This window comes from Lipotes vexillifer, unplaced genomic scaffold (genome assembly GCF_000442215.2).
Source record: "Lipotes vexillifer unplaced genomic scaffold, Lipotes_vexillifer_v1.1 scaffold3, whole genome shotgun sequence".
NCBI classification, from domain to species: Eukaryota; Metazoa; Chordata; class Mammalia; order Artiodactyla; family Lipotidae; genus Lipotes; species Lipotes vexillifer.
This window is the reverse complement of record NW_006783631.1, coordinates 3,642,721-3,666,584: the sequence shown is the minus strand read 5'-3', so window position 1 is coordinate 3,666,584 and position 23,864 is coordinate 3,642,721. Positions and strand designations below refer to the sequence as shown.

Below are 23,864 nucleotides of genomic sequence, written 5' to 3'. Positions count from 1 at the left end.
CATCTATTACTGATTTATCCTGGCCAGTGTGTTCATAAAGCACAGGGGATGTTGTTTTATTTCTAAATCCTTATCGTGCATATGTGCAGTAAATGTTAGTTATGCAGTGTGGGGCTGCTAATCCTGTTTGTTTCTAAGGCTGTGTGAGATTAGATTAAACAATGCACGTGTGAACACATTAAATACTCCACAAACATAAGATCTTGTTTTTATTTTTATGAGGTTGCTTTCCTCAAGGAATTTGCATTAAGGAAACAATATCCACAGAAGTTGTTTCTGTTGATAATGAAGATTATTTTTTTAAGAGGGAAAAACAAGTGAAAGAGATGATTTAACAAAGAAAGAGACATTAATACAACATCTTTTGCTAGCTTGTCATTTCTCCTTTCTTACCTTCTTCCCAAGTCTTACCAATTTCTGTTGGAGAGAAAAATCTGGTGAAAATTTCTGTTCAAAGCATTTCTTTTTCTACTTAAAAATGTGGCCTCCTTCTTGTGGAGTTCTAGAACCTATCAGAACAAAGATATTTCTAATTTAAAGACTTGTTAGCAAAATATATAGAACATGATTAACATTTGGCAAGGTCAAACTACAGTTTTGCAAGTTGATTGCAAGGTCCTTTTGTTTAAAAAAAAACTACTGTTGGCTTCTTTAGTCTCCAGTAACAAACCGATATATATTTGCAGTGAGAAAAAGAGTGTAATAAGTAACTCATTATAATAGATAATTCACAAGTCACATTTGTTTATTTTCTTGTGTACATTGTAAGCTTATTTTTAGCAGTTGTGGCATATTTACATCCTAAGTGTGTGTATTTCACTTAGGTTAGATTTATTTTTATTTCTTAACAATACATATAGTCCAGGGATTAGGCTGACCTTATGTTAAAAATTGCAATAGGTAATTGAAAGTTGACTATTTAAAATAATGGGTAATTCAGGGTGCTCGTTCTTAACTGAATAGGTACCCTGTTCTTCTGTATTATTAGAACATAGTTAAATCAAGGCTTTTTTTTTTAAACAGATACATGTTTTTTATTCAAACAGAAAGTCACAAAAATTACAATCATCCTCATCAGTTCACTCAGTCCCATGTAATTAATTTTTTTTTATCTTGATCTTTTGTTAGCACTTTTATGAATTCATCAGTTTTCCATTAGAGTTCTGAAAATGCTTATTCATTCAGTTCAGCAGTGTAGTCAGTTACCAGAAACCTGTGCTTGTCAGAGTCTTTTCTATGAATTCCTTGAAGATGAAACCCTTTTATAGGAACATTTTTGCAAAAGCATCAGAGTACACCCAGAACTGTCTGTAAATGGCAAGACTTTAAAAATGACCACGGTTAAAGATTTGATGAAAGTTCATAATAATGCATTTGACAAGGAAATTTAGTTATTTCTGAGATATACATTTAAAAATAATAACTAGAATTATAACTTATAACATTATACAAGAACATATAAGATTTTTAGGAATTTCATGTAATGTCTGAAACATTTATATTAACATATTTCCATATAAATAACCCAAAGAAAGTTTAGTATTGTTTTTTGTTAATTTTTGAATTTTATTTTATTTATTTTTTTATACAGCAGGTTCTTATTAGTCATCAGCTTTATACACATCAGTGTATACATGTCAATCACAATGGCCCAATTCAGCACACCACCATCCCCACCCCTCCTGCCGCTTTCCCATCTTGGTGTCCATACGTTTGTTCTCTACATCTGTATCTGAACTTCTACCCTGCAAACCGGTTCATCTGTACCATTTTTCTAGGTTCCACATGCAGGCGTTAATATACGATATTTATTTTTCTCTTTCTGACTTACTTCACTCTGTATGACAGTCTCTAGGTCCATCCACGTCTCAACAAATGACCCAATTTCGTTCCTTTTTATGGCTGAGTAATATTCCATTGTATATATGTACCACAACTTCTATATCCATTCATCTGTTGATGGGCATTTAGGTTGCTTCCATGACCTGCTATTGTAAATAGTGCTGCAATGAATATTGGGGTGCATGCATCTTTTTGAATTATGGTTTTCTTTGGGTATATGCCCAGTAGTGGGATTGCTGGATCATACGGTAATTCTATTTTTAGTTTTGAAGGAACCTCCATACTGTTCTCCATAGCAGCTGTATCAATTTACATTCCCACCAACAGTGCAAGAAGGTTCCCTTTTCTCCACACCCTCTTCAGCATTTGTTGTTTGTAGATTTTCTGATGATGGCCATTCTGACCGGTGTGAGGTGATACCTCATTGTAGTTTTGATTTTCATTTCTCTAATAATTAGTGATGTTGAGCAGCTTTTCATGTGCTTCTTGGCCATCTGTATGTCTTCTTTGGAGAAATGTCTACTTAGGTCTTCTGCCCATTTTCAGATTGGGTTGTTTCTTTCTTTAATATTGAGCTGCATGAGCTGTTTATATATTTTGGAGATTAAGCCTTTGTCTGTTGAATCATTTGCAAATATTTTATCCCTTTCTGAGGGTTGTTTTTTTGTCTTATTTATGGTTTCCTTTACTGTGCAAAAGCATTGAAGTTTCATTTGGTCCCATTTGTTTATTTTTGTTTTTATTTCCATTACTCTAGGAAGTGGATGAAACGATCTTGCTGTGATTTTTGTAAAAGAGTGTTCTTCCTATGTTTTCCTCTAAGTGTTTTATAGAGTCCGGTCTAACATGTAGGTCTCAAATCCATTTTGAGTATATTTTTGTGTATGGTGTTAGGGAGTGTTCTAATTTCATTCTTTTACCTGTAGCTGTCCAGTTTTCCCAGCACCACTTATTGAAGAGACTGTCTTTTCTCCATTGTATATCCTTGCTTCCTTTGTCATAGATTACTTGACCATAGGTGCGTGGGTTTATCTCTTGGGTTTCTATCTTGTTCCATTGATCTATGTTTCTGTTTTTGTGCCAGTACCATATTGTCTTGATTACTGTAGCTTTTTAGTATAGTCTGAAGTCAGGGAGTCTGATTCCTCCCGCTCCATTTTTTTCCCTCCATTTTTTTTGCTTTGGCTTTTCGGGGTCTTTGGTGTCTCCATAGAAATTTTAAGATATTTTGTTCTATTTCTGTAAAAAGTGCCATTGGTAATTTGATAGGGATTGCATTGAATCTGTAGATTGCTTTGGGTAGTATAGTCATTTTCACAATATTGATTCTTCCAATCCAAGAACATGGTGTATCTCTCCATCTGTTGATATCATCTTTAATTTCTTTCATCAGTGTCTTATAATTTTCTGCATACAGGTCTTTTGTCTCCCTAGGTAGGTTTATTCCTAGGTATTTTATTCTTTTTGTGGCAGTAGTCAATGGGATTGCTTCCTTAATTTCTCTTTCAGATTTTTCATCATTAGTGTATAGGAATGCAAGAGATTTCTGTGCATTTATTTTGTATCCTGCAACTTTACCAAATTCATTGATTAGCTCTAGTAGTTTTCTGGTGGCATATTTACGATTCTCTGTGTATAGTATCATGTCATCTGCAAACAGTGACAGTTTTACTTCTTCTTTTCCAATTTGTATTCCTTTTATTTCTTTTTCTTCTCTGATTGCCATGACTAGGACTTCCAAAACTATGTTGAGTAATAGTGGTGAGAGTAGACATCCTTGTCTCGTTCCCAATCTTAGAGGAATTGCTTTCAGTTTTTCCACCATTAATAATGATGTTTCCTGTAGGTTTGTCATATATGGCCTTTATTATGTTGAGGTAGGTTCCCTGTATGCCCACTTTCTGGAGAGTTTTTATCATAAATGGGTGTTGAATTTTGTCAAAAGCTTTTTCTGCATCTGTTGAGATGATCGTATGGTTTTTCTTGCCTCAATTTGTTAATATGGTGTATCACATTGATCGATTTGCGTATACTGAAGAATCCTTGCATCCCTGGGATAAATCCCACTTGATCATGGTGTATGATCCTTTTAATGTGCTGTTGGATTCTGTTTGCTAGTATATTGTTGAGGATTTTTGCATCTATATTCATCCGTGATATTCGTCTGTAATTTTCTTCTTTTGTAGTATCTTTGTCTGGTTTTGGTATCAGGGTGATGGTGGCCTCATAGAATGAGTTTGGGAGTGTTCCTTCCTCTGCAATTTTTTGGAAGAGTTTGAGAAGGATGGGTGTTAGCTCTTCTCTAAATGTTTGATAGAATTCACCTGTGAAGCCATCTGGTCCTGGACTTTTGTTTGTTGGAAGATTTTAAATCACAGTTTCAATTTCATTACTTGTGATTGGTCTGTTCATATTTTCTGTTTCCTCCTGGTTCAGTCTTGGAAGTTATACCTTTCTAAGAATTGGTGCATTTCTTCCAGGTTGTCTATTTTATTGGCATAGAGTTGCTTGTAGTAGTCTCTTAGGATGCTTTGTATTTCTGCTGTGTCTGTTGTAACTTCTCCTTTTTCATTTCTAATTTTATTGATTTGAGTCCTCTCCCTCTTTTTCTTCCTGAGTCTGGCTAATGGTTTATCAATTTTGTTTATCTTCTCAAAGAACCAGCCTTTAATTTTATTGATCTTTGCTATTGTTTTCTTTGTTTCGATTTCATTTATTTCTGCTCTGATCTTTATGATTTCTTTCCATCTGCTAACTTAGGGTTTTGTTTCTTCTTCTTTCTCTAGTTCCTTTAGGTGTAAGTTTAGATTGTGTATTTGATATTTTTCTTGTTTCTTGAGGTAGGCTTGTATAGCTATAAACTTCCCTCTTAAGACTGCTTTTGCTGCATCCCATAGGTTTTGGATCATCGTGTTTACATTGTCATTTGTCTCTAGGTATTTTTTGATTTCCTCTTTGAGTTCTTCAGTATCCCTTGGTTATTTAGTAACGAATTGTTTAGCCTCCATGTGTTTGTGGTTTTTACATTTTTTTCCCCTGTAATTGATTTCTAATCTCATAGCATTGTGGTCAGAAAAGATGCTTGATATGATTTCAGTTTTCTTAAATTTACTGAGGCTTGATTTGTGACCCAAGATGGGATCTGTCCTGGAGCATGTTTCATGCACACTTGAGAAGAAGGTATAATCTGCTGTTTTGGGATGGAATGTCCTATAAATATCAATTAAATCTATCTGGTCTGTTGTGTCATTTAAAGATTCTGTTTCCTTATTTAATTTCATTTTGGATGATCTGTCCATTGGTGTAAGTGAGGTGTTAAAGTCACCCACTATTATTGTGTTACTGTCGATTTCCTCTTTTATAGCTGTTAGCAGTTGCCTTATGTATGAGGTGCTCCTATGTTGGATGCATATATATTTATAATTGTTGTATCTTCTTCTTGGATTGATCCATTGATCATTATGTAGTGTCCTTCCTTGTCTCTTGTAACATTCTTTGTTTTAAAGTCTATTTTATCTGATATGAGTATTGCTCCAGCTTTTTTTTTTGATTTCCATTTGCATGGAATATCTTTTTCCATCCCCTCACTTTCAGTCTGTATGTGTCCCTAGGTCTGAAGTGGGTCTCTTGTAGACAGCATATATATGGGTCTTGTTTTTGTATCCATTCAGCAAACCTGTGTCTTTTGGTTGGAACATTTACTCCATAAGGTAATTATCAATATGTATGTTCCTATGACCATTTTCTTAATTGTTTTGGGTTTGTCTTTTTAGGTCCTTTTCTTCTCTTGTGTTTCCCACTTAGAGAAGTTCCTTTAGCATTTGTTGTAGAGCTGGTTTGGTGGTGCTGAATTCTCTTAGCTTTTGCTTGTCTGTAAAGCTTTTGATTTCTCCATCGAATCTGAATGAGATCCTTGCCGGGTAGAGTAATCTTGGTTGTAGGTTCTTCCCTTTCATCACTTTAAGTATATCATGCCACTCTCTTCTGGCTTGTAGAGTTTCTGCTGAGAAATCAGCTGTTAACCTTATGGGAGTTCCCTTGTATGTTATTTGTCATTTTTCCCTTGCTGCTTTCAGTAATTTTTCTTTGTCTTTAATTTTTGCCGGTTTGATTACTATGTGTCTCGGCGTGTTTCTCCTTGGGTTTATCCTGTATGGGACTCTCTGTGCTTCCTGGACTTGGGTGGCTATTTCCTTTCCCATGTTAGGGAATTTTTTGACTATAATCTCTTGAAATATTTTCTCTGGTCCTTTGTGTCTCTCTTCTCCTCTGGGACCCCTATAATATGAATGTTGTCATGTTTAATGTCCTTGAGGTCTCTTAGGCTTTCTTCATTTCTTTTCATTCTATTTTCTTCATTCTGTTCCACAGCTGTGAATTCCACCATTCTGTCTTCCAGGTCACTTATCCATTCTTCTGCCTCAGTTATTCTGCTATTGATTCCTTCTAGTGTAGTTTTCATTTCAGTTATTGTATTGTTCATCTCTGTTTGTTTGTTCTTTAATTCTTGTAGATGTTTGTTAAACATTTCTTGCATCTTCTCGATCTTTGCCTCCATTCTTTTTCCAAGGTCCTGGGTCATCTTCACTATCATTATTCTGAATTCTTTTTCTGGCAGGTTGCCTATATACACTTCAGTTAGTTGTTTTTCTGGGGTTTTATCTTGTTCCTTCATCTGGTACATAGCTGTCTGCCTTTTCATCTTGTCTATCTTTCTGTGAATGTGATTTTTGTTCCACAGGCTGCAGGATTGTAGTTCTTCTTACTTCTGCTATCTGCCCTCTGGTGGATGATGCTCTCTAAGAGGCTTGATGGGAGGGACTGGTGGAAGGTAGAGCTGGCTGTTGCTCTGGTGGGCAGAGCTCAGTAAAACTTTAATCCACTTGACTGTTGATCAGTGGGGCTGGGTTCCCTCTCTGTTGGTTGTTTGGCCTGAGGCAAGCCAACACTGGAGCCTACCTGGGCTCTTTGGTGGGGCTAATGACAGACTCTGGGAGAGCTCATGCCAAGGATTACTTCCCAGAACTTCTGCTGTCAGTGTCCTTGTCCCCACAGTGAGCCACAGCCACCCCCTTCCACCTCTGCAGGGGACCCCCCAACAATAGCGGTAGGTCTGGTTCAGTCTCCTATGGGGTCACTGCTCCTTCCCCTGGGTCCTGATGTGCACACTACTTTGTGTGTTCTCTCCAAAAGTGGAGTCTTAGTTTCACCCAGTCCTGTTGAAGTCCTGCAGTCAATTCCCACTAGGCTTCAAAGTCTGATTCTCTAGGAATTCGTCCTCCTGTTGCCAGACCCCCAGGTTGGGACGCCTGACGTTGTGCTCAGAACCTTCACTCCAGTGGGTGGACTTCTGTGGTATAAGTGTTCTCCAGTCTGTGAGTCACCCACCCACCAGTTATGGGATTTGACTTTACTGTGATTGTGCCCCTCCTACCGTCTCATTGTGGCTTCTCCTTTGTCTTTGGATGTGGGGTATCTTTTTTGGTGAGTTCCAGTGTCTTCCTGTCGATGATTGTTCAGCAGCTAGTTGTGATTCTGGTGTTCTTGCAAGAGGGAGTGAGAGCACATCCTTCTACTTCGCCATCTTGGTTCCTCCCTTTTGTGGGGTTTTATCTTGATCCTTTTTTGTCTTGTTTCATTTCATTTCACTGAATTCCTTGTTGAATCAAATAGCATGATTGATAGAAATGAATTTTAGTTTAAGGTTAAGAGTTTATTCAGACATAATATCACATGTAATCATAATACATTAATTGAATGATTAGATAAAACTGAGTGGAGAATTGGATACTTTCTGAATTGAGTAAAGCAGATTAGATGGTGTGAGCCTGTGTAGTATTTCAAAACCAGGAAACAGTAGTAGTCTTTGGGTATTAGCAGCCTTGCTCAGATTACCAGTGATCCTTGATGGTGTTTGAATTCTGAGAGTGGTAACAACTTGTTGATATGATTTGACCTCCTGTCACTGATCTATTCTGAGAGATTAATAGATTAGTAATAGTGACAGACTGTTTTTTTTTTAAACCTGATTTGCTAATCTTAGCATTTAGCAACTCTAACAAACAGGGTAGAATAATGTCATTCACCTGTCTTCTAAGGGAAACCGTGCTGAGTTGACTTCAGGTTATGGAACAAACAGTTGTGTGTGTCAAAGGCCAGTGCTTTAAAATATCTTTATACAGTGATCTTTAATTTTAATGATATGCAAATGTAATTTTTACTTTACTGTGTACTAGAGGTTTAAGTGAACCTGATCATAAGGCAAAGACTCAGATTTCTCAATTTCATAGCTGCCACCTTCCCCCCATCTCACTTTAATAGTTTGAAATGAAGTTTTAGAATAGTTTTAGTAAAAAGACAACTTGTTTTTTTTTTTTTTCTTTCAGATAAACTAAAGATTGTTCATCAAGCACATAAATCAAAGGTATGTTTTGTATGTACAGTATCTGGCACACACATAACAAGTAATCAATTTTGGTTGACTTAGTGAATAAATGAATGAACACATGTACTTCTAAAATATTTTCCATTATAACAGCATTTTTAATTTTGTAGCTACCCTTTCTATAGCCTTACTTTTCCATTAAAGGAAAAAAAACAAAGACCTCTAAGTCATATTCCTGTTAGTAGATCCTTTAAAAGAAAGTGTTAATTTAAAAAAAGCAATGTTATATATCAAGCAAATGTGTAACATAAAATAAGCATAAAACGTGGTAAAATTAATTCAGGTCACATATAAAGGAAGTCAAGTATTATCTGTCAGTCCAATTTCTTTCATTTTCTTATTTCTGTACCAGAAGAAGAGAGCCAAAAGCAGATGAAAATAACATGTTTTTTTCTGATTTGACTCTTCCGGTGTATAAGAGAAGGCCCCGGACTGTGGCTCTTGGGAGCAGACCTATTAGTTCCACAGAGGACGTGGCCTTCCCCAAAAGAGGACTGATTAGTTATGTGTTTATAGTATATTTCCGTTTCTGTTTTCTTACCTTTTTAGAGTGATGTCTTTATGTTTGCTTCTCATACAGATAGACCAGAGTGATCTTTTTTCTTGAATCTCAGTGACCTTCTGTAGACTTCTCATTAAAGTAATAACCTTCTCTATTATACAGACTACTCAAGGACAAGGGACTGTATCTTATTCTTCATATCTCCAATACGTAGCACAATGCCTCATTCATAGGAGTGTTTCCATGACAATTTTTGAAGGAAGTATTTTATGAATTCATTTAATTTCATTCACTTCTCTAGTCATAGATGCCCTCCATAAACTCAATCAGCTTTGAAATAAACATATAACAAAAGATCATAAAGAAGTTGGCTTGAGGGTACGTCTGTTGACTATGAATTAGTAACTCAAAAACATTTTTTTTCTGATGGCTTAAAACAAAACATTTTCTGATGGCTTAAAACAAAACATTTATTCTCTTATAGTTCTGGAGGTCAGAAATCTGAAATCAGTTTCCCTGGGCTAAAATCAAACTGGGTCTTTCCAGTAACTTTATTTTTTTATACCAAGGATTATATATACAAATTTGACAGTATCCATTGTCAAGCACTTTAAAATTTAGTGCTTGTGTGTGTCTGGGACTGTGGTGTGGGATCTGTACTTTGTATCGATGCTAGAATTGTATCTGTCCACAGACTCCATCCACTTTCTCTTCTCCAAGCCAGGACCCTTTACAACCTTGTCCCTAAAACGTGGAGAGTAGGAAGCTTGGTCTGATTGTAGAAGGGAAATATATAAAATGAAGTAAAAATGAAACAGTATGCTCTTTGAAAAGGTTGTCATTCTCCATTTAGTGTTGCATTTTTACATCATGGAGCTCATGTTCCCTAAAAGGAATAATAAGTAAATTATTCCTTTATCCTTAATGAAGACCTAGTTCATAATATTCAAACAATCAGTATTATTACATTTTTTAAAAATCAGGAAATTTTCCTGCTATAGTTGGAAATACCTTAGAATTGTTTCTTATATTTAAAACATATGTTCCATCTTGGCATGTTAGAGTTGAAAAATTAGGGCCTATTTTTTAGTTGAACAATGTATTTACTTAAAGAAAGAGTCCCAGAACAAATTAAGTCACTTAGAATGTTTCTGGAATCTGGCTTTATAAACTTTCATCTAAACCATAATCATTCTAGTTAAGTACAGACTATATACCCCAGAGATGGTTCTTCAAATTTCCTCATTAACTTGTGTAAGGAAGAAGTCAATATATTTTTACAGATATGGTTTTAAGACTTAAAAATTTTACCCACACGTCCTCATTTGTGCCTTTTCCAACTACCAGACATTTTTCTCATTTTTCCATGTGCATTCTACTCCTAATTTGCAGGGCCTATAAGCATCACTGGCCCAGACTGTCAGTTTTCCAACCCATCTGTAATTTTAATCTCCTTCCTTAGCTAAAGGGAAAGACTTCCAAATAACTCCTGTATCTTAATGAACTTGTTCACGAAAGGCATTTTCCCCATCTCCCAAATTTTCTAGGTCCAAAGACTTTCTTAATTACAATTACCAGGTACACACAGAAATTTCTTGCCATCACAATAAAAAGGTGACTGGATACCTTCCCACCAGAGCCTCCTGTTTGGATGAGGAGCTCAGTGTTTATTGAATGAATCAATAGTTACAAATAATTACCATAATATGATTTATTTTTTATCAAGAAAATGTATTTGTGTGTCTGTGTGTATATTTTGATTATAATCAGTAGGCTACTTGTAAAGTCATAATTCCTATCAAAAAGATTTGAAAGAAAAACCATAATTTCTATCTTATATTTAGTGAGTTTGGAAACCAGATAGCTATCCTTGTTAAAAGTTTATGAAAAGAAGAAGTCACGCTCTGGAATAAACTTAGTAAGAAATATGCAAGATCTTTAAGAAGACTTTAAAATGCCAGTGAAGGCATTCAGTTGTCCAGACTCATTGAGCTGAACTTCTCTTAAGATCTATGCATTTTCTTTATGTGAAATTCTACCTCAACTTAACAAAAAAGTAAGGCATGTAAAGAGGGGTACAAGATGAGACTTAAGTGGAAATATTAGGATATTTGGATGGGAAGATGCAACAGCAAGAAGATGTCAGTTCTCTCATAGTTAATTTACAAATTTAATGCCACCCAAATAAAATTCTACAGTTGTGTGTATATATGTATCTGTATATATATATATGTGTGTGTGTGTGTGTGTACATATGTATATATATATATGAGCTAAAGAAACTGATTATAAAACTAACATGCAAAAAATAAATAATGAAGAATAGTCAGAAAAAAGAGAAATGAAAGTGACTAACCCTGGCACATATTAAGACATTTTATAAAACTATACTAGTTAAAATGGTGTGGTACTGTCACATGAACTGTTAGTTCAATGGCACAGAATTAGAAGCCCAAAAATAGACCTAATTATATATAGGAATTTAATATATATTAAATATTGCATTTCAAATTTATGGAGAAAATATGGAGGATTCAGTAAATGTTATTGGAAGAACTAGGTAGACATCTAGAAAACAGTTAAATTGAATCCATATCCTTCTCTTTATGCCAAAATAAATACTCATTGGGTTAATGACATAAATCTAAGATGAAACCCACAGGTGAGGGTAGAAATGAAATAGATTAACATGAGTGGATAATTTGTTCAGGCCACGTGATGGGTACAGGAGGGTTCATTGTACTATTCTGTATACATTGTATGTTTGAAATCTCTATGATTAAAAGTTTAAAAGATGAAATTAATTAAAATATTTGAAGTAAACATGGAATTTTAAAAGTAATCTTAGACTGAAGATACAAATATGATAGGAAAATAAAAGATTGATACATATTACTTTATTCATTAATTTATTCAACAGACATTCAGCACCTTCTTTTTTAAAAAAGACACTATAAGAAAAATGAAGGAACAACTGAAAAACTGAGAGAAAGTTTTCTAACTTATATTACAGAAAAGGCCTAATTTTAACAATTCCATTTAAAAAATTATCCTACAAGTTTCTTAAAAAATAGAAAATATTCAAATCTTTACTTAAAATAAATACAAATTAAGACTATACTTAATTTATATCTGCTGGATTGGCAGAGATCAAAAGATTTTGATAATACACTGTGTTGGTGAGGGTGTGGGAAACAGGGACTCTCAGTGATGGGTAGCATTGGTATAAATGGGTACTGCTTCTTTGGAGAGTAATTTGGCACGTATCTGTCAGAATAAAAATTGCCCTTACTCTCTGACTCAACAGTTGTACTTCTAGGAATTTATCTTACACATAAAACTTATGCAAAATAATATATGTACAAGGATATTTGTTGCAGGATTGTGTATGGTAGGAAGAGATAGGAAACAACCTGAATGTCCGTCAATAGGGACAGAGAGGGAGAGTTAATACTTTCATTGGAATATGCTGCAACCTTGATAAATTATGAGGCAGCTCTTACACTGATTTTGAATGACTTTAAGATATTTTAAGAGAAAAAAGTAAGGTGTTAGAACACAGCATATAATATGCCATTATTTGTGTGAAAAAGTTTACATGCACATCTTCACCTGCATGTACACATACAGGGACAGTCTCTGGAAGGATACATAGGAATTAGTACAAATTCTCTGCAGAAGAACTAGTTGGATGGGGCTGGGAGGAGACTACTTCTCACTCTGTCCATATGTACTTAGAAAATTTTGTACTGTATGTATTACCTATTCTAAAATAATTTTTTTAGAGTCCGCACTCCTAATGCAGGAGGCCTGGGTTCAATCCCTGGTCAGGGAACTAGATCCCACATGCTGCAAAACTGAAGACCCCGCAGCCTGCAACGAAGATGCCACGTGCAGCATGGAGCGTCCTGTGTGCTGCAACTAAGACCTGGTGCAGCCAAATAAATAAATATTTAATTAATTAATGATTTCTTTAGTGAAGTTTTTTTTCCCCCTTTTAATCTGTGTGTTTTGGAGTTTAAGCCCTTGTGCTCTCTAGTGAGTGAAGCTTCAGAGCATGGCTTCTGGGTCAGCTCTTTTGGCTGCTGAGAGGCCTTATTGTTGAGCCTCCCTCTCAGCCATATTCTAGAAAGAGAATCCGTCACTAAACAGCTGCGTTTTGGTTGACAGGTGGTACTGTGTGCCCAATTAGTGCTCACTACTAGGTGCTGTTTAGGGGCAGATAGCAATCCTCCTGTATTTATGATGTTTAACTGAATTTGTGAATAGCATTGGAGAGCAATCTCATCTATCCCCACCCCAAATCACACGAGAAATGTTAGTTAACATGACATGGGACCAAGTGTTTGTTAGCAAGGTGTTTAGATATGTGGACTTTCAGCAGAGGCAAATTTGCTTCTCTCAGAAGTCAGATTGTTTTTGTTTTTGCAAAAACAGAAATATAGATCAATGGATCAGGATAGAAAGCCCAGAGATAAACCCACGCACCTATGGTCAACTAATCTATGACAAAGGAGGCAAGGATATACAATGGAGAAAAGACAGCCGCCTCTTCAATAAGTGGTGCTGGGGAAACTGGACAGCTACAGGTAAAAGAATGAAATTAGAACACTCCCTAACACCATACACAAAAATAAACTCAAAATGGATTAGATACCTAAATGTAAGACTGGATACTATAAAACTCTTAGAGGAAAACATAGGAAGAACACTCTTTGACAGAAATCACAGCAAGCTCTTTTTTCATCCACCTCCTAGAGTAACGGAAATAAAAACAAAAATAAACAAATGGGACCAAATGAAACTTCAAAGCTTTTGCAATGCAAACTACAAACAAGATGAAAAGACAACCCTCAGAATGGAAGAAAATATTTGCAAACGCATCAACAAAGGATTAATCTCCAAAATATATAAACAGCTCATGCAGCTCAATATTAAAAAAAACAAACAACCCAATCAAATAATGGGCAGAAGACCTAAGTAGACATTTCTCCGAAGAAGACATACAGATGGGCAAGAGGCACATGAAAAGCTGCTCAGCATCACTAATTATTAGAGAAATGCAAGTCAAAACTACAATGAGGTATCACCTCACACCAGTCAGAATGGCATCTACAAACAACAAATACTGGAGAGGGTGTGGAGAAAAGGGAACCCTCTTGCACTGTTGGTGGGAATGTAAATTGATACAGCCACTATGGAGAACAGTATGGACGTTCCTTAAAAAATGAAAAATAGAATTACCGTATGACCCAGCAATCCCACTACTGGGCACATACCCTGAGAAAATCATAATTCAAAAAGACACATGCACCCCAATATTCATTGCAGCACTATTTACAATAGCCAGGTCATGGAAACAACCTAAATGCCCATCAACAGATGAATGGATAAAGAAGTTATGGTACATATATACAACGGAATATTACTCAGCCATAAAAAGGAATGAAATTGAGTCATTTGTAGAGACGTGGATGAATCTAGAGACTGTCATACAGAGTGAAGTAAGTCAGAAAGAGAAAAACAAATATCGCGTATTAACGCATATATGTGGAACCTAGAAAAATGGTACAGATGAACCAGTTTGCAAGGCAGAAGTTGAGACACAGATGTAGAGAACAAACATATGGACACCAAGCGGGGAAAGCTGTGGGGGACGGTGGTGGTGTGATGAATTGGGAGATTGGGATTGACATGTATACACTGATGTGTATAAAGCTGATGACTAATAAGAGTCTGCTGTATAAAAAAATAAATAAAATTCAAAAAAAAAAAAAGACTGGTCAAAGCTGGAACCTCAGCCCCCTGGCTGACTAGCCACATACTCTGGGCCTATATCTTAACCTCTCTGATTCCTCCTGGATTATTGTGAGGATGTGATGATGATGATGATAACAGAACAGTGACAGCTAACAGTACTCCCTGTGTGGCTGACACTGTCCTGAGGGTTTTATATGCTTCATCTCTTTTCATCCTCTCCACAGGGTAGTAAGAAGATACATTTTTTGTTTTTTAACAGATGAGCACATAAGAGCACCTCTAAGAGAGGTTTGTTTGTTGAGACCTTTAAGAGGTGGTTGTTGAGACCACGCAGCTGGACATTGGTGGAACCTGAATCTTAACCCATCTCCAAAGCTCTGTGTTCTAGCACTGTCTCCCCAGTGCTTTATGGAGTGTGTGCATTTAGCAGGTACTCACTGTGTATCTGTTCACTTCTCTCCCTACAGTGATGAGAGCAGAATGTAAATTATTGCTGTGACCCAAAGTAATAATTCAATTGTCTTTGAGGAATCTTACCAAGTATGAAACACATATAAGTACTGGTAAAATGCAGATTTTCTTTCTTTCTAGACAAATGAACTTGTGTTGAGTTTGGCAGATGATGACAGACTCCTGTTAAAAGAAGACAGCACCCTAGCTGGAATCGGTGATAAAGAGTGTGTGTGCCATGTAGAGTTGGAGGGGGCCCTGGCTTTCCTGGCCTGGCTGATTATATTTGGATAACTTAATGCAATGTAAATGGTACCCTTGGTGCTCTTTACACTACCGTATAATTATTCAGATGAGGAGGACAAGAATGATGTAGATTCAGATCATTTGACTCAGGGAGGTAGATATCTGCTCTCCAAACATTCAGAATGCAAATAGTTCTTTCCATACGGTATGCTCAGAATTCTGCAGAGGGTTATTTTAAGTGAATGACAGGTTATTACTCACTTAATAACCTACTTACTCATATCAGCATCATTTGAACAGATAGTTTAAGAGAATAGGGCCTGGTAGAACTCATGTGGAATAATGAAGTGAGATGTTGTCTGTGTAACATGCAGCATAGTTTCTGTTAGTCATCCAGATCACTCTGGGCCGACCAAGTCATGGAATTTCAAATAGGAGCCTAGTGTGTACAGTTGAAAAATTGCCTGATTTAGCCTTTCAACTTGGAATATGCATGTAGTTTTAGTTTAAAGAAGTGCTGTGTGACATGTTTTATGACCATTAGATGTCGCTATAATTCTACTTATGTGTACACTTAAAAATGATGTGGCAGTTGGATGAAGTTTGTGAGAGAGATGTGAGCAGTTGAAGGCATTATGCCTCTGACATGCCTTTGTGGTCAGTGACTCTAGTGAAACAGCACAAATCATACTTACTTTCTAATTATTTTATATGCACTGGTTAAGGAGCACTCTAAAGTTCATGAAGTCCATGTTAGGAAGCCTTACATTTTTTTGACAGGTGTTTTATTGAGTTATTTTAGTCACATCTGTCAGGAATTTTTTTTTTTTTTTTTTTTTTTTTTTTTTTGTGGTACGCCGGCCTCTCACTGCTGTGGCCTCTCTCGTTGTGGAGCACAGGCTCCAGACGCGCAGGCTCAGCGGCCATGGCTCACGGGCCCAGCTGCTCTGCGGCATGTGGGATCTTCCCGGACCGGGGCACGAACCCGCGTCCCCTGCATCGGCAGGCGGACTCTCAACCACTGCGCCACCAGGGAAGCCCAGGAATTCATTTTTAAATGACACATGTGGCTAAAGTGGGTTCCTGACATATCTTCCAATTTAAATATGATTTTAAATACCATGTTGTATAACCTCAGACTTGTTTACTGTGTTTAAGTCTACACTATAGGCTAGATTCAGTGTCTTTCCTTATTGTGAATACATAAGATTGATTGCTATTATTTGGAAAAACAATTTTCAATTTGGCATTTATTTCTTCAATTGCTATTATATTATTATAGCAGGTGGCACTTAACAACTGCTTGTTGTTAAGCATAAAACTATAATTAGTATAATAGACTGGTATTGATATAGGAATTGACAGATAGCTCCATGGAAAAGACTGGAAAATCAAAATCCAACTAAAAGAAAATTTCACAGTATAACAAAATTTTGACATCTCAGATAAGTGGGGGAAAGAATGAATTTGCCAGAAAACGTTGGGCCCATTACCAAAACATTTGGGAAAATCAAATTTAAATTCTTAGTCTTCATTCCAAAATAAATTCTCTATAGGTTAAATGTGATAATGTAAAAAAATTTTCTTAAATGTAGGTCAGTAGTTTCATAATCTTGGGGAGAAGGGCATGCCCTTAGAAAGGGCATGCCTTTGAAGCCAGAAGCCATAAAGCCAGGAGAAATGATAGGTTTAACCACATAGAGTTAAACGAGAAGCAGTAAACTGTGAAAAAATATTTGCAGCATATATGACAAAGAAAAAGTTATTAGCCTGACTTTATAAAGAGGTCTTATAATTAGTATAAAAAGGAGAAATAAATTCTACTGATAGAAGAAATAGCTAACATAAAAAATAGTACAGCCTTACTAGAAATGAGAGAAATGCACATGAAAATAGATACTGTTTTATGTAGTTTTCTACTCTAGTGGTTAAGAATTAGAGGCTGGAGTCAGAGTGCTTGGGTTCACAGCTTGACTCTGCCACTTACTGTCTGGGTGACCTTCAACCAGCAGTGATTATAAGACTAGCAGACGTGAAGAACAGTGGTAGTATCTGAGGGAGTGTTAGGAAATGAATGTTCTCTCGTACTATTGTTCGGAAGCTGTATTACCTCTAACTTTCTGTAGGTCAGTTTGACCAATAAGACTTTCTCAAACTTAATTTTCTGTCATATCTATTACCAAGCCAACAGAAGTGCTTCCTCAACTCTGTGACTCCCCCCAGGTTGTGATATGCCTTCTGAGGTGTTATCTCTCACCTTCTCTGTTTGGGATTCATTGATGTAGAGCTTTGTTTATTGAATGGAAATAGACTATATTGTGTGATACCATTATTATTTTAAAATGTATGTGTTTACATGTCTGTATATGTATATGGAGAAAAGATCATATGCTAAAATTATAGAAATGGTTTCTCTGGGTGGTGGCATTGCCAGTAATTAATCTTTTTCCCTTTATTCTCCACATTATCTAATTGTTCTTGCATTGATAATTTAAACTTTTTTCTACTATTTACATGTATTACTTGTAAAGTGAGGACCCAACTTTAAGGAATAAACTCCTAAATTTGGAGAAAATTGGTTTGAATGCAGGCTCCACATTTTGCTTGCTTTGTGACCTGGAAGCCATTTAGCCTCTCTGAACTTTTCCTTTGATTTCTGTAAGACGAAACGGAAATAATTAAACCTATTTCAGAGGGCTGTCAGGGGTTGAGTAAAAGAATGTATATGAAAGCATCTAGAGCAATGCATGTGAAGGCCCTCAAAAATACTTAGTTTATTTGGAAGCCATTTTGGAGAAAGCAATTGGCAAATGTTTTGAATTTGTTAAAACATCAAGTTGTTGGTTTAGTTGTTACTAATTTCAGACTTAAGTAATGAACCACTTATAAAGGTGTAAATCAAATCCCTCTTTTTGTCATTCTTGTTTTAAGGCCATAGATCTTAGATCAGCCTCAGATCCTTTTTGTGGGTTCTCCACTGGTTTCAGGGTGGTGCTTCAAACTGCTCTCCTGCCATGGCAAGCCTGCCGCCCTGCTTGAGGGTGACTTTGGTCCCTGTGGGGAGTGATCCCCTCTGCTGCATGTTCCCCTTTGTTGCCTAGAGCAGTGCAAAAAATTCTAAGTGCAAGTAGATGGTAAAAGTGATACTTGAAGTGTGTGATTTTTCTAGGGAATTTTCCCTCCCTTGGTGCCATGCCTGGTTAGGGTTTTAAGAGGTTTAAGAGAAAAATTCTAAGTCATCACTCTCTCCCTTTTTACCACTTGATCTTGCTGTAGAGCTGTCACTCTGCTATCATAGCCAATTGCCATGGGAATAATGCCAATGTAACAAATGTATCATTAGGACTTTTCTGTAAAAACCATGAAAGGAAAAGAAAGACTGTGAGGGGAGAAATTAGGGGAACAAACTGGTTTGAAGATTTCTTTTCTCACCGAGAAATTCTCTGGCCTTTTATCTACATTGCAGATCCCAACTGTATATTCTGCCTACGCTTGATGTCAGGGGAAGTTTTTGCTTGTGGATTTAGTTCTAAAATACATAAATAAAAAGATTTGCTTTGTGGAAGGAAGAAGAAGGCCTTACCTAGAATTGCTATTTGTAATTTAAAGATTTTCATCTTGTTATTAACAATTGTGGTTTTATGGACTAATTCCCCTAAGTAATAAATTTGCATGTTAAATATTTGGGGGGTTATATTTTATCTCTTTCATTTCGCTACATTCTACTGCTGCTATCTTTTGAATCTTCTCTGGTTTAGGAAAGAAACTGGGGTAGGGTAACTATTCTAAAGTCAGTTATGTTGTTTTTTTTGTTTTGTTTTGTTTTGTTTTTTGTTTTTGCGGTACGTGGGCCTCTCACTGTTGTGGCCTCTCCCGTTGCGGAGCACAGGCTCCGGAGGCGCAGGCTCAGCAGCCATGGCTCATGGGCCCAGCCGCTCCACGGCATGTGGGATCTTCCTGGACCGGGGCACGAACCCGTGTCCCCTGCATCTGCAGGCGGACTCTCAACCACTGCACCACCAGGGAAGCCCCAGTTATGTTTTATTGGAAATATTTTAAAACAAGATACAGGCGGCCAAACCATAAGTGCTCATCTGTGGGAAGAGTTTGCATCAAGCCAGATCTTGTAATAATTCCCAAACTCCCTTGTGGTTTGTTTTCATCTTATGTGTCACTCCTGTTGTCTGCCCACAACCAGAACCCAGTCTTTGTGCCTAGCACCTCTGGGTGATCTTGGATAAGCAGCTCATATTATAGGATTCCTTGGCTCCCACTTCTTTATCAGGATCATATTTGATTTGTGTTTCCTGAAGGTTTGGGTCCCTTTCCCATTCTCTTTTCGGTAGTAATATCTTGGGGCATACGTGCTTTTCTCCTTTGACAGCGTGTTAAACTGGCTGTTCACGTTAACATCATAACAGCAATGGTCTCGTACTCGATTAAGTAGGTGGTGGGACCAGGGAATTTGAGATCCCAGAGCAAGAGGGTCAGAAGGAACCTCCCAGACATGTTTCTTCCCATTTTGCCCTCCCCTCGCTGTTGTGGAAATCACAGTGTCCAGTCTATCAAAGGTCAGATTCATTTTACTATTTGTTTTCTTCAAACTAGTTTGAAATCTTCTCTGCCAGCTTGAAAACAGATGCTCAAGCAGCTATGAAATAAAAGACACAGTAGTTTGGAACTATCTGTTGGATTGTTGATCTCCTTTGGTGAAAAGTTAAAAATATAACTCAGCAGAGAGCATAGTTTTGAATGATTTGTAGATTAGGATTTTGTGAAACTTGCAAGGATGGGGTATAGTCCTGGACCAGGGGAGAGGGTGAAACTTTGTCCTTGTGGTCTCAAATTGCTGCAGAAATCACACCTGGCCCTTCATGGTTTTTTTGTTTCTGTTCTTGTTTTTGCCAATAATCTGCAGTTATTTTCACATTACAGCCTGCCCGATGATAGTCTGCCCTGATCATTAATTATCTGTACTGCAGTCAGGATGCACGTCTCAGTCTCTTTCCTCAGATGACAGTTGCTGTGCTGCGCACAGCTTTGGTACTGACTAGTACAAGCCTAGAGATTTAGAAACTATACACTAAATCCTTGTTGGTAGGCGAGTTTATTGAAATAAGTTAGTTGAGGAGTTTAAGTACATTGCACTTAATTTTTCTTGAGATTTTACATTTAAAATTGGTTTTTCTTATATTTAAAAAATTTGAAGTCATTATTTTCCTGTTCAAGATGTATATATGTGTATTTTATAATGGAAACTTTATAAAATTCTTAATTTCGTATCCAACATGTGATGTCCTAGCTTGCATTCATTTTATTAAACTTGAAAGTCAGTATTAAAATCAACCACAAATGTATTTGGAGAGTTCTTACTTGATTTCATTTGATAGTAAGACAAAGGGATGAGCTGGAGTGTATTTATTGGATTTGAGAATGCACATTCATTTCAGATTCACACGCCAAAGCACTGTGCATCTGAGTGCACTGCCGCCTGCAGCACATTTAATTTAAAATCAGGTGCCCTAGGGGACTGGCATGTGGTAGACTTCCCGAGGGTTCTTCTGGAGCCATTTTAAATAGAATTTGGGAAGCAGGAATTTAAGGGATAATGGTGGAAAGGGTAGTATGTAGATGTCTTGAAAATCGTTCGTTATTTGTTTTCATTTTAATTGGCAAGTAAATTTGCAGTCTAAATACGTGAAATCATTCAGACATTTTCAACAGAGTTCTGTAGATTTAAAAAAAACAATTATATTCTATTTCTGTTTGAGGACCACATTACTAAAGTTTAAAATCCATTTTATGTCTTTCTTTTGAATGTTCAGAGCAACTAACTCTTAATTTGTGTGTTATTCTCCAATTTGTTAAGGGTGAAAAATTTTATCAGCCTGGACCATTTGAGTTTTTAACCCATTTGTCAATCTAGTTTTCCTGAAAAAAATTCATTCATCTGAAAATAAAATCTTTACCTAGATGATCTCATTTTGAGTCTGTATTATATGTATTATGTAGATAATGGATTGATCTGTAAGTTAATTAGAACGAAGAGAACCTATATGTCAAAACAAAAATGCTTTGTCAGTTCTTTCTTTTTATCCGCTTAATTCTAAACCTGTTATTGGCGTCCTGAAGAGTCATACGATATATTGGTTTCTCAGAAGGGGTATAGAGATAAATGTCAACTGCAGTAAGTAAAATTGCAATTACAGTTAGTGTGTATTGAGCAAAGTGCTGTGTGGGCAAAGCACGATGTAAAGTTCTGTATGTAAATAGCACATCATGGATGAAACCTTGCATTGTGATTATTAAGGACAGGGGGCTTTTGCTCATTCTCCATTAGGAGGAGGATATTAGAATCACTTGCAAATTATGTAGTGTACCTTTGGGCTTGCTTCTCTTCAAAAAGGGAAACCCCAGGAGCTTTTTATATGAAGGATAGATCTCAAAATATCTTCTCTTTGAATGTTGAATTTTTTGAAGCCCCTTGATTCCAAGTGTAGAGCTCTTAGCCGTTCTTTTAAATGCTATTTTCTTGTAAAATTTCACTGTACATTAACTTACTGTTTGCCCAGGACGCATTTGTTTACAGCCCCTCTCATTGACTCCCAGCTTCTTTCTTCTGTGTCTCCCCATCCCCTACACCCTCCACGCACATCCAGGCTTATTGTGACAAGAGCTTGTAATCTGATTTTTATCAAGATTAGATCTTCATCTAATCTTGAAGATACAGTAGGACTGGAATGAGGATCTGAGACTATGGGTGATTTTATTTTCCTCTTTCAGTATTTCTATATTTTCTGTAAAGAGCACGGTAATTTAGGTTTGAGAAACTTTAAATTTGGTATTCTTAAAAGCAGCAAAAACATTTTTAATGAAATGTCATGCTAAGTTCTTTAATTTCGTTCTTCTGTGATAAATTCTAATGAGATGAGAGCTGTAAACTAGGAGACCAGTGGTAATCCTTGGCATCCTTCCTTATTCTATTTATTTGGCTTGAAGAGTTTCACTTGTCAGTTTTAGGAGGATATGTTAATTGTGTGATCAGTATTCCTTACAAATAATCTTGTCTGTTTTCTTGTCAAGATTCTGAAGGCCCTTTTGCTCTTTCTGTAAAAGCTAAGCAGACTGTATTAACTTCTGGTTTAATTTAAAAAACAAATGTGGAACTTGTTGGCGTGACGCCTTAAAGAATCGCATGTTTAATAATTGGAAGGCTTTCTATCAGGTTTGTCTCCAGTCTGAATTAATAATGTTGCTGACTTATTGTTTCAGAAGACAGAGTCCTTGACCTGTTAAGTTGAAAGAATTGTGACTGCTCTGAACCTTTGTGGGTCCTTTAGCTGTGCCATATCCCCTGTGAATAATTAGAGGTATTTGAAGGTATTGCGGTAGAAGCCAATTTGTGTCTTTCACTTTACATATTGTTGAAGCCTCATGAATTAATCATAAGCAGGCAAAAAATTAACTTCTTCAGACACATATTTTGATGGGTCATGAGGGAGAATGTAAAGTGATCTGTAAAATATTCTACTGATCCTCTGAGTATTAAATTATTATACCTACAGGCCAATTTCAGAGGGGGAAAAAGAAGTGTTTTCCTCCTTCAGTAACTGAGTAGCAAATTTGAAAAAAATAAAGACTTATTATTTCTAGGACTGTTAAGAGGACTATAAATGAGCAATTTTATGATTTCCTGAAAACCAGATTCATGTATTAATTCTTGTTTTTAATGTTTTTGGTTATTTTTCTTTTAAATCAGTTGAATTCTAGAGTCTTATAACTACAATTTATACTTCTTGTTGATTTTGTGAAATGTGAAACCAAACAAGTAACTCATCTTTCTAACTTTAGGCAACTAAAGCACTGAATCAAAGAAATGGATTTCCATACTTGTTTAAAATCTAGTTTTACATTCAATTTTTGTTTCCCATTTTCTATTTTTCTTTTTTTTTCAGCCAATGAAACTGAAATTGCATTCTTCTGTGAAGATGACTATAAGAACTACAAAGCTAATCCCCTTTCATCCTGGTGAAAACTTCACAGGGCTTCCTTTTTGCATACTTGTATTAAGCTCTTTATTCTACTGGTGAGTTTTTTAAATTGACAAATAAACTTGAAAAAATTAATCCCAAGCTCTGCCATTTGAGGTAAAATCTGCGGTGTGTTCTCTCTTCTGCAGGTCTCATTTTTTTCTTTCTTGTTGTAAAATAATATATTTATTTATGGGGAAAACATGTGATTTTTTTAAGTGAAAGAAATAGTTATTCAAAAATCACCATGGAGTTTTGGTTCTTTAGTTATAATTTGTTTTTCTGAAATTAGAGGTCATTTTGGTGACTTGCATGTTGGATTCTTTAAAAAGAGTATGAGACTTAAGGTCATTCTGTTTATTTTGTGTTTTCTCCGTAGTTTCTAATTAGACCCCGGTTACTATCTTTGGCTAGCAGGCATTGTAAGAGTCTCTTATGACCATGAATGCCATCTTTTCACTTACCATGTTACACACCACCACACATGAAATTGAATTGGGTATGTTTTAGGGAGGTTTTCTGATGTTAGAGGGCTTTTCTTTCTTTTTGTATTAAGCCCACACAAATAACATTGCTGAAATGTTTTTTT

The 23,864-nt window shown here is 36.3% G+C and overlaps 1 protein-coding gene across 2 annotated transcripts in view; it reads left to right on the top strand.

Annotated features, from left to right (window-relative positions):
- The window catches only part of CUNH2orf76 (chromosome unknown C2orf76 homolog), a 61,370-nt gene extending 37,860 nt beyond the window's left edge, over positions 1-23,510 (top strand). For both annotated transcript variants that reach the window (XM_007456355.1, XM_007456354.1), the window contains exons 4-6: positions 8,229-8,266; positions 15,141-15,216; positions 23,201-23,510. In XM_007456355.1, the coding sequence (XP_007456417.1) occupies positions 8,229-8,266; positions 15,141-15,216; positions 23,201-23,277 (191 nt within the window). In that variant the 3' untranslated portion in view covers positions 23,278-23,510. The remainder of the gene's footprint in view (positions 1-8,228; positions 8,267-15,140; positions 15,217-23,200) is intronic.
- Positions 23,511-23,864: the final 354 nt, after the last annotated feature.